Raw genomic sequence first — 11,279 nt, 5'->3', positions numbered from 1 at the left:
CAGAGAAGCCTGTTCAGCTACAGACTGCGCGCCATCTCCTGCAAGACAGACAGGCTGCGGAAGTCCTTTGTACCCAGGGCCATTCAGCTTTTCAACATTGCACAGAAGGACACACAAAGAGAGATCATCATAGGGGACTGGACTGCATAAACAGATCCCACTCCTGCATACTCTTTTTACCTGGACTCTCTACCCTTCGACTCCTTTTCAGCGGAATGCACAGCTGAGTGTGTGTGTGTGTGTGTGTGTGTGTGTGTGTGTGTGTGTGTGTGTGTGTGTGTGTGTGTGTGTGTGTGTGTGTGTGTGTGTGTGTGTGTGTGTGTGTGTGTGTGTGTGTGTGTGGGTAGATACTCAGTTTGCGATGTGTGTAACCCCCCTGACTACTGATACTCCTGGACTATGTACACTTTATTTTTGGTGTGTGTGTGTGTGTGTGTGTGTGTGTGTGTGGGTGTGGGTGTGGGTGTGTGTGTGTGGAGTGACACAGGGGTGACTTGTGTTTAACCCCCCCATCTCTTTTTCTAAGGAATACAATGGACATTGTTCTAGGAAGGAGACTATGGACACTCCTGGACACTTTATGGCCACCTTGTCTTGGCTACTATGTGCCACTTAGCTAAGGCACATGTGAACACTGTGGACACTTTACACTTTATATTTTTGGTGTGTGTGTGTGTGTGTGTATGTGTGTGTGTGTGTGTGTGTGTGTGTGTGTGTGTGTGAGAGAGAGAGAGAGAGATGCCTTGGCAATAAGTATGCAACAGCGAGCTATATATGATTATTTTATTCTATGTGTAAATATGTGTGTTATGTCTTGTGGACAATGTCTTTATGTCTTTATTTATGTGTGTATGCTACTTGACACCTTAATTTCCCCCTGGGATCAATAAACGATACTCTACTCTACTCTCTACTCTACACACACACACACACACACACACACACACTCAGGCCCACGCCACTCCAGATCTCTCTCTCTCTCTCTCTCTCTCTCTCTCTCTCTCTCTCTCTCTCTCTCTCTCACACACACACACACACAAACACACTCTCTCTCTCTCTCTCTCTCTCTCTCTCATTCTCATCACACACATACACGCACGCACGCACGCACGCACACTGGCACACACACACACATGCACAGACATGCACGCACGCACACACACAGACACCTTCACACACACACACACACACACACACACACACACACACACACACACACACACACACACACACACACACACACACACACACACACACACACACACACACACACACACACACACACACACACACACACACACACACACACACGCACAAACACTGGAACAACATCAGATTAAAATTCCAAGGATGTCTTTTGAAGAGGAAGTGCTGTGTGTGTGTGTGTGTGTGTGTGTGTGTGTGTGTGTGTGTGTGTGTGTGTGTGTGTGTGTGTGTGTGTGTGTGTGTGTGTGTGTGTGTGTGTGTGTGTGAAGGTGTCTGTGTGTGTGCGTGCGTGCATGTCTGTGCATGTGTGTGTGTGTGCCAGTGTGCGTGCGTGCGTGCGTGCGTGCGTGCGTGTATGTGTGTGATATAGAGGGGTAACCACTGACCGTGTCGTAGACCTGTCTAGTCAAAAGGGGGGGTTGTGTGCCTGGAATGTGAGCGATGAGCTGCGCAGCGAGGGGGAAATCACTACTGTTCTTCTCTAATTGGGGTCTAAATGTCAACCGGCACTGACATCAAAGAGGGAAAACCCTATGTGACATTTTCACTGTGCTTGCTTATGCCAAGTGCCACTCTGTGTAAAGCCCGATCTGGAGCCATATGGGAGCCATAACGCCATGTCAATGTTCCATGTAACCACTTTACCACTTTGGATTTAAAGCCAAGCTAGGCAGTTTTGGATGTGCCAGCCCTGCAGAAATGTCTGTTTGTAAATTTCCGTAACAATCACACAAAAAAACCCACAAAAATCTCCATCATGAGAAATGTTTTTCACCCACTCTTTAAATTATTCTCTTAACAGAGTTCCAGCAGTTGGCGCAAGCCGGAGTGCGTTTGCTGTGTACGTTAAGTCAGATTTTGATGTCAGGTAATGTCTGGGTCATGTTATATATTGCAATTGCGATTATGTTTGCTTGGCCCTCTTTGTTCACCTGTTAATGACCCATTTAAGCATCTTCTGACTTGTGAAGGTGATCAACAAACTTGAAAATGTTGCCTAGTCTGCCTTTAAAGTGAAGTGACACATGTCAGTAGTCACCATCAGCATCAGCGTTCTCACCCCCCATTCTAGCATGCATTGATGTGGTCTGAGGGCCAACATTGAAAAACAAAGTTTACTGCATGACATTAGTTGCTTGATTATGATCGACTTTCAAATCTCTTTTTCGAGACTTGGTCTGACCAAGACCATAATGATTAAGGTTTCCCAAATGGCATGGTTGACCCGCCTCCCTCGGTTTGCTACTGGTCGAGGTCAGAAAACACTGTGCCGAAGCTTAAACCAAAACTTTTTTCAGTCCCAATAGAACGTCTCTGCTTAAACCACGTCACTGCTTTGAACTCGCCTCTACCCAGGGACGTTGGAGCTGCTCAAAGTTGATTGGCTCCCCACAAAGTGGGTGGAGTTCCCGACTTCTCCAGAGCCCAGAAGAAATATTTATATTGCTCCTGGCCTGATTAGTAGCAACGCTGAAGGTGTTGCGTCACTAGGAGGGCTTGGTCTGGCTATGACATTGGGGCTATTTTTATTATTAAAAGCAGTACCTAAAGGGCTTTAGGTTTAAACGTTTTTTTGTTGTTGTCTTTTTCAACTTTATTTTTGATTGGACAGTGTGAGAGGTGGACAGGAAGCGAATTGGGAGAGAGACGGGATGGGGTCGGCAAAGGACCTGGGCCGGGAATCGAACCCGGGTCAGCCGCATGGCAGGCGAGTTTCCTACCGGTTGGCCACGGCAGGGCCAGGGCTTTGGGTTTTATGCCAAAAATGGTTAAGTGTAGCTTTACAATGTGGATACAGCAGTTACCAGTACACACAGTAGCATACCGTTAATAATGCTACATTTCTTTCAGATCAATTGGATGAGTCATACTTTTTTATACCTTCCATTGCCTGATAGTGGAATTTTTCAAATGAAATTAAGCTGCGTTGTTGTTTTCTCTGACCCTGCCTGTTGCTGAGGTAGCACAGTCTGCCATTCATCCCAACACACAAAAAAATCTGAGAGAGAGAGAGAGAGAGAGAGAGAGAGAGAGAGAGAGAGAGCGGGCAGGGGCGACTACACAATCCCTCACCTGTTTGGTTGAGCAAGCTGAGGCCAAGGTATCTGTGGAGAAGAGAACAAAAGATGAGAATACAGGCACGCAATACAAATAGCTATTAAGAGTCTGACAGGACTGGAATGAGTTTGTGTGGAAGAAATGTATGTTTTTGTCCAAATCATGTGAGGCTGTTTTTTACATTTCTAATAAAAAAAAGATTTGAGAGTGACTTTTGGATCAATGCGGCACGGCATGAATTCTCAAACCTTCCGTTACATTTTCATGAATATCACAACTTATCGAAAAGTACGCCATCATCAATTGTATGGCATGGTCTTGTCTGGATATACAACAACCACCATTCACCAGAGCAACAAATATGATTATATTGTGCGTAGGGGCAATTTAAAAGGTGCTCTTCACATTTTGTCCCCACTGCGAATTCCCCTGCCATCGAACCACAAACCGGGCTGTGTCGACTTGTGGCCCGGCAGCCCACATATTCTGGAGCGCCAGTCTTAACTTTAATACCGCCCTGTAGACAACAGAGGCATTTAAACAGTCTGTTTTGACTACGGACACCACACACAACAAGCCACAGTGTCCATCATCAGTCAGTCAGGAACAAATGGCTTCATTGTGAATGAGTGCAGTGGAGGAAGGCCAGTGAGGTGTGTGTGGGGTGAAAACAGCAGTCGCATAGTAAAAACAAAAGCATTAAGGTCATCCTATAAAACATTCCATCACATAGCCTATTGAGGGAACTGTACATAACAGGGTAAGTAAGGCATGGCTGTGGTGAGCACAGTCCATCAGATACTTTACAAGTGGATTTAAAACGGTTTAATGCGGTAGCCCCTTAATGCACACCGTACCTCCAGTGGCACGCTGTAATAGACATTGAAAAGTTAAGTAGGCCTACCATAGTACTACTCTACTATGACATAACACAGGGCCTTTAGTAACGCACTACGACTTGGTCATTGCCATTCTGGTAACAGCAAATTTATAACGCTGTGTCTTAACAGGTTAAGAAAGAACTCCAGTCATAAGTTTGTTATTATCAGAAAGACAATTACCAATGACCAACTTACAGATGGGCCCTATATATAAGTTATAATGCATTCCTAAAGGCACTAGCCTATGTAATGTCATAGTATTGTAGTACTGTGGTAGTTTTGTAGAAGAAGGTACCGCACACTCTTGTCCATCGTGCTGCAATTTATTGACAAACAACGTTTCGGCCCGTATGGCCTTTCTCAAGTAAAACCACAGCACTTGGCTGTGGAAAGTTAATAACACCAGCAATGTGGCATGAATGAAATTGCAAATATGCAAATATGCAAATATCCAGCATGGCTTTTACGAAAAGAAGCATACACTGTACAGACAAGGACTAAATTAGTCTCCACAAACAAGTTAATCTTCCCAACTCTCACGAGGCATGAGGAAGTCACACAACTAATGTGTATACTCGGTTCACAGACACACCCAAGGAACACAAATGTAATGCCAAGACACCGGTCTTGAAGCCTTTCTCTGTGTTACAGATGATTATGTCAACACCATGATAAAGCAAGACTGTCACCACCCTTAATGCTTTCTGGTCCCATGCATGACTCCTCTGGGACTCTGTGTTGTATGAAAGTATGACTCCTATGCAGACATAACCCAAATATTCAATCATTCATACAGCTCAACAGCTTTTTAATGGTGTGGAAAATACAAATTAACTATTTTCAACAAAATCAAACACAGGCATAGGATTAGATGTGGGCTATATGAACTAACTACATTAGACATGCATTAGGCCATCCTTTTAGGGGATATTCACAGTCACAACACAGCCACCCAGGGGTGACAACCTACGTCAGCACCTCTGACAACATTATCCAGTTCCATCACATCCCAAACAGTTCAGTCAGTATCACACATCATTCCGCTTACATCTAGGAAGGGACAGGCTACTACAGCACCTCGTTAGCTAAACACAAGGCCTGTACATTCATTGGCCATGCTTGTTTTGTATCCGCTAGTAGGCCCTTTAACGCGTGTTGCATAATTCTGGACACATGAACATATGGACATTGGCCATCGTTAGCATGAGGCGTCCATTTCGGCTTCTGTGCAAGTGACATGCACGTTTGCAATGTAAAACCAATACACTAGCTGGCTAAATCAGCACATGCCCAAATAGATGGGGAAAAAAACGATTTTAGTCGCAGTAGCCTATCTCAAATGAGAAGCTTGCCTTATCGCATGGAATTCCATCAGTGCGTCCAAGAGACATCATACTCCATAATTTAGGCTATTAAATACATGACCATGTGAAAATAGTGTTGCATTTGTCATTAGAGTGCACGCTGTAAGGGAGGCATTTACCTGGACCGCTACTCTGATGTTGCAAGCTGACAACGCCGTCTTTCAGGATCATAACATCCCCAGGACCATCTATCCGTCTCGCCCCCTCCACAGCCACTGCACCGGCAGCGGGATATCTTTTATTCCTCCTCCGGTGTGCCTGCGCCAAAGCCTTACAGCACTGGTAGCAGACAGCCCAAGCCTGCTCCTCGTTTATCGGTTGGTTATAGAGAGTCAAAATCTCCTCCAGCGACAGCTCCTCGCTCTCATCACCATCCATGTCGGGATGCGCTGCTGATGCACTCGCCTGATCCCTGCGATCCGGATGGACCGCAGAATCCATCAGCTTCTCCTCCTCGTTGGTGCCTCGGCATTTCGCCATCCTCTCATCCTATCCACCATGGAGAGGGGACACGGGTGCGAAGAAGACAACCGAAAACAAAAATAAACTGGCACAGCTGCGAGCTGTCATCGGGAGCTATGCCGTCACCTCCCCTCGCAACAGCACTACCATTCAATGACCAGCTCCACGCCTTGCAGTGGTGTCGTATACACACACACCAGTCATATGACGAGAAAAGCCTGCGTGGTCTTAAAGCTATACAAATTGCCTGGTGACAGTTTTGACACACATTCAAACAAAAGATAACATAGGGCCTACAAATTCTTCTCAAATAGCCTGTCTGATACGGAAATTATAATGAGAATAGGATAGGGCCATTGAGTCAAGGCTACTTTTCAAAGATCATGGGATAATATTGAGTTATGGATTTAAGGTGCTCTGTGTAGGCTAGGCCTAATATTTTTTTAAAGCATTTTCTCTCCAGAATTCATGCTGCCCACTCACAAACAGTGTTGGGAGGTAATGCATTACTTTTTGCTGTAATGCAGTAATGTAAGGCATTACAGGGCAAAAATCTGTAATATTTACCTAGTTACAATGCAATATAACCTAAGTTACAAATGCATTACAATGACCTGGATTTTAGTGATATTCAGTGTAGTGGGTCAGAAAGAAGCTATTCCTGAGCCTGGTAGTTTTTAGTCTGCATGCTGCCAAAAACGTGTCCTAGGTTGGTGGTGAAAAAGTCATGACTCAGGAGCTTGATTTACACTGTAATAAATTGCCAGATCCATATTTAGGCCTACAGTTCTTTTGGCAAAAGTAACTAAAGTAATGCAAAAGTAGTGGGGGGGGGGGGGGGGGGTGTTATTTAACCAGTGCTCCCCCCCATCCTCCTCCGTGATGAGGTAGGCCTACCCTGAGCATGGTAGGCTACCATGCTGCCATTGAGGGCTGATCCCTTGCAGGGGTGAGGCATAAATGCAATTTCTTGGTGAGCACTTTGAATGCTGTGGAATGTTGGGTCACAATGACATAGGGAGTTGTAGTTTCCCAGATGGTCTTTCACACAGTAAATGTTGCGGTGCTAATTCAACACTTAAAGAGTTCATTTAAGTCCAAATGATGTCAAATCAACTCTCTAAGTGTTAAATGAGCACTGCAGAATTTACTGTGCACTTTCACTTCACTATCTAACCTAAAAAACCTTTTTGGATTGGGCAGCCTGACTGGCTATTGAATGGACAGAATTCACGGAAATACTCTATTGTTTTTCCATCATATTTGAAGTTGTGATCAACTTCAACATTAATTCTCTTTAGATGATCTCTTTGATTATTGTCAGTAGGCTATTTATTTCTCTGTCCAAACAGGTAGGCTATGAGCCGCAGGGCCGACCGGTGCCATCTGGGGGGGGGGATGCTAGCAATGTTTTTTGGCAAGGTATATCCCCCCACTAGTAGAAAAAGCTTGATAGCAGTCATGGGGTGGTAGCGAAATGACTTTTTTCAGCTCTTGAAGTTACTACCCCCCTATAATAAATACTGTTTTTTAATATCGGCTGTGTATGTAGTTATGGCTTATGTTGGGGGTTTTGCCAATATTCTATACCATCGTGTTTGTTATCACTGGAAAGGGGACCTTTCAGGCTTTCATTTAAGCCCATTAATGAGTCTGTCTGACATACACAGAAGCCACAGCACGTCATTAAATCAGAAATAGCTCCCATTTTCACACAAATTGTGCCTAAACTGTGCACTTCCGTTTCCATCTGTGACATGAAAGAACACCAAGGACACCAAAGTTAACAATCTCAATACTCAGGGCACTCTGCCGATTCAGAAAATGTATAATATGCCCATACTATCATTTTGTATATGTTTGTGAGAGCCTTAAATGTCACTTGTGCAACCAGCAAAAATGTCTTCAAAATAGGACCCAAGAGAATGGACTAATAAAATGCCCGGTATCACTTTGCTTAAACAAACTTTGTTTATACTGTAGTTCATATTTGAATGTACATTACATTCACAAGTTGTTAAAGTATTCAATTATTGTAGTGCAGTGTTTCTCAAAGTGGGGCGGAAGCCCCCCTAGGGGGGCGCGGAGGTATTGGAGGGGGGGGGCCGCGTGAAGTCAGAAGGTTTTTCTTTTTTAATACTTTTCTGCTTTGCCATTAAGTCAACACATTCCCTTTACAATCACAATATATTCATTAATTTATTCACTAATATTTAGAGAACATCATAGGCCATACTGTACGTGTATATCAGGCTCTAATAAACTTTACGACGGCCTATTTATTTGTATTTTCGTAACCATTTTGCTCGAGGGGGGCGCAGACAGACACCCTTCCTCTGAAGGGGGGAATGGCACGAAAACTTTGAGAAACACTGTTGTAGTATATGTGAAGAAATACTATCTAAACGGTAGACCCTGGAAAGACAGGGCATTGGGTAACACTTTACTTAGACCACTCAGATATGGTATCTCATTAACAGAATTTAGATAAATGTTCATATACAACATTTTATACAGGCTATTTCATAAACAAATAGACTGAGACCCTATACAAGGGGTTGCAAGCCAATAAAGAAACATGTTGCAAAGGGAATATGTTCAATGAAAGAATAGTTTCATGTAGATTTATATTATTTCTTCGTCAGTACTCTTCATCTTCCATGTCACCCCCTTCATCTGAACTGTCTATGGTTGCCTGGTTTCCGCACACTCTCAGTTTACACATGTCTGTGCACCTGAGGCCATTTACCAAACAAACACAATGATGGCTAGAGCATTTTGTAGTGCAGTTGCACGAAAGAAGGTCCAGGACAGCTTGGGGTATTGTCAATATTCTATACAATAGCGCCTGGTATTACTGGAAAGGGGACCTTTCATTCTTTCATTTAAGTCCATTGCTGAATGTTTCTGACACACACAGAGGTCACAGCACTTCATTAAACCAGACATAGCTCGCATTTTCTCACAAATGTTGGCTAAACTGTTTGATTTCGTTTATCTCTGTGGCATGAAAGAACGCCAAGGACACAAAATTAGACAACCTCAATACTCGGTGGACTCTGTAGATTCAGAAAATGTATAATATGCCCATACAATTATTTTGTATATGTTTGTGAGGGCCTAAAATTTGACTTGTGTAACCACCAATAGTCTTCAAAATAGTAGCCAATATTGCAGGTCATTAGCTGGAAATATCAGGCCTTTTCCTGCCAATGTTTGTGCTGACATTCACAGAGGTCATTAAACCAGTAATTTATTGGCCCTATCGTGGCCTAATGGTAGGACACTGGTCTACTACGCGGCTGACCCGGGTTCAATTCTGAACCGTGCCCTTTGCCGACCCTCCCCCATCGCTCCCTCCCAACTCGCTTCCTGTCACCTCCTTCACTGTCCTGTCTCATATAAACAAAAAATAAAGGCTTGAAAAGCCCCTCCAAAATACTTACATGATCACTCCTGCCAATTTCAATATGCTGTTGTATTGCTCACATTACCCTTGACTTGTCAGTAGCCGGAGATGCTGCATGCTGCTATTCTAACGGGGGCAGATTTTGTTTGCATTTTAAAAAATCTTAACATGGGCCTACTCCAAATATTTTCCCAAAAGGTAACACCTGCCCCCATTAAAATGACCAGGATCTTGGAAAAGGTTGAAGAAGAAAAAAAAAAAAGGTACTGACAAGTCCAGGGTAGCATTACATGCATGTTGAAATTGGCTGGCGTTATCCTTTAAACCAGTAATTTCTCACAAATTCCTCAACTGTATGATTTATGTTGTCCATATACCATGGGAAAGCATCAGGGTCACAAAACCGAATGATATTAAAAATCTAGGCATGCTGTTGATTCAGAAAATGTATAATGTACCCATACAATATTTGCAGGAGCCTTTAAAAGGCCGTAATGATCCTCAAGGCCCTAATGACCTATTTTCTGACCAATTCTGTACTATCTCTTTACAGACATGCATATAAATGTTGGATAAAAAGAAGAATGAATAAATATATGTATGTGTAGTGTATATACAGTATGAATGTATGTGCATAAGAATGTATAAATCCGCGTTGAAATGGTACTGTTGTCAGTAAATGATCAAATTGCACATAAAGCACTGCTTAATAATAGACATATTGTCCTGCCAGACATTTCACAGATTACTGACCAAAAGCTTATTGAAAAAAATTGAAAAATATTGCCCAAAATTCAATATGGCTGCTATTTCCCAAAATGGATGACTTTCATGCATTTTTCTCAATACTGTGGGGCCATAATATAGGCCTACTACATAGTAGATTACTTTTTTCAGCACTTTTCTGTTATATTCTCTAACAGATATTTTACCAAAGGTTGACTAAACAAACAAAAAATAAGTTTGATTTCGCTTCCTTGACGCAGAGAATGGTCCTCCTACAATGGTCAAATGGCACATAGACAGTCAACTGCTGAAATAACTAGGCCTATGGTCCTTGCAATGACGTAAGCCTATAATATTCATTGATGAGTACAGTTCCTTTTTTTAGCACAATTATTTCCTATTGCCTAATGGACAAATGTATTCATTCATTCATTCATTCATTCATTCATTCAATCTTTCTTTCATTTGATTAGGATAATACACACTAATCAATACATCAGTTAAAAAAACATCAATATAAATATGTTGGTATTTGCATAGTTGCCAAATGTCATCTGTAGTCCTAAGGCAGGTACCCATAATAAAAAGAACAATACTGCATTACATTAGACATGACATTTTACCACAAACACCAAATATATACAGAGTAAAACAATGTTCATACTAAGAATTAATAGGAGCAGGTCTGGTTTGTTTTCAGCCACTGTTTACGGGTCATTTTGAAGATGCTGATGTTGTCACATAGCCTGGCCGCACCAAACCCCTAGGGGCGTCTAGATTTCTAGGCTAGTTGTCACACAGTCTGATATGAGCATGGCTGAACAATAGAAGGTGAATTTCGATTTTGCCACCTTGGCATATCCTAAAGAAAGTGGTCAAAAATTGCTCAATTAAACATATACACAACACTGCTGAAACTAGGGCATCTCAAATTCCCTCCAACATTCAATATGGTAGAGGTTTCTGAAACGATTCCAAATATTTTCAAACATTTATCCACCCTTACCCCCACCTGCTCTACAGTATCTCACCCCCACTCCCCTCCCCACCCTACAGTGTCTTATCTCCCCAACCCCCCTCACTTTCCTTTAAGCCCCCCCCCCCCCCCCCCCCCCCCACTCACCTACCCCCACGCCCCCCCCACTCAACAGTGCCCTCCCCCCTCACCTACCC

The 11,279-nt window shown here is 43.0% G+C and overlaps 1 protein-coding gene across 2 annotated transcripts in view; it reads right to left on the bottom strand.

Moving 5' to 3' along the window:
• Nucleotides 1-6,071, bottom strand: part of spire1b (spire-type actin nucleation factor 1b) — a 44,464-nt gene extending 38,393 nt beyond the window's left edge. For both annotated transcript variants that reach the window (XM_063198874.1, XM_063198875.1), the window contains exons 1-2: nt 5,629-6,071; nt 3,280-3,311 (exon numbers count right to left, since the gene is read on the bottom strand). In XM_063198874.1, the coding sequence (XP_063054944.1) occupies nt 3,280-3,311; nt 5,629-5,989 (393 nt within the window). In that variant the 5' untranslated portion in view covers nt 5,990-6,071. The remainder of the gene's footprint in view (nt 1-3,279; nt 3,312-5,628) is intronic.
• Nucleotides 6,072-11,279: the final 5,208 nt, after the last annotated feature.

Source organism: Engraulis encrasicolus, chromosome 5 (assembly GCF_034702125.1).
Source record: "Engraulis encrasicolus isolate BLACKSEA-1 chromosome 5, IST_EnEncr_1.0, whole genome shotgun sequence".
Lineage (NCBI taxonomy): Eukaryota > Metazoa > Chordata > Actinopteri > Clupeiformes > Engraulidae > Engraulis > Engraulis encrasicolus.
The sequence above is the reverse complement of the archived record's forward strand: the minus strand, read 5'-3'. Positions and strand labels throughout refer to the sequence as shown.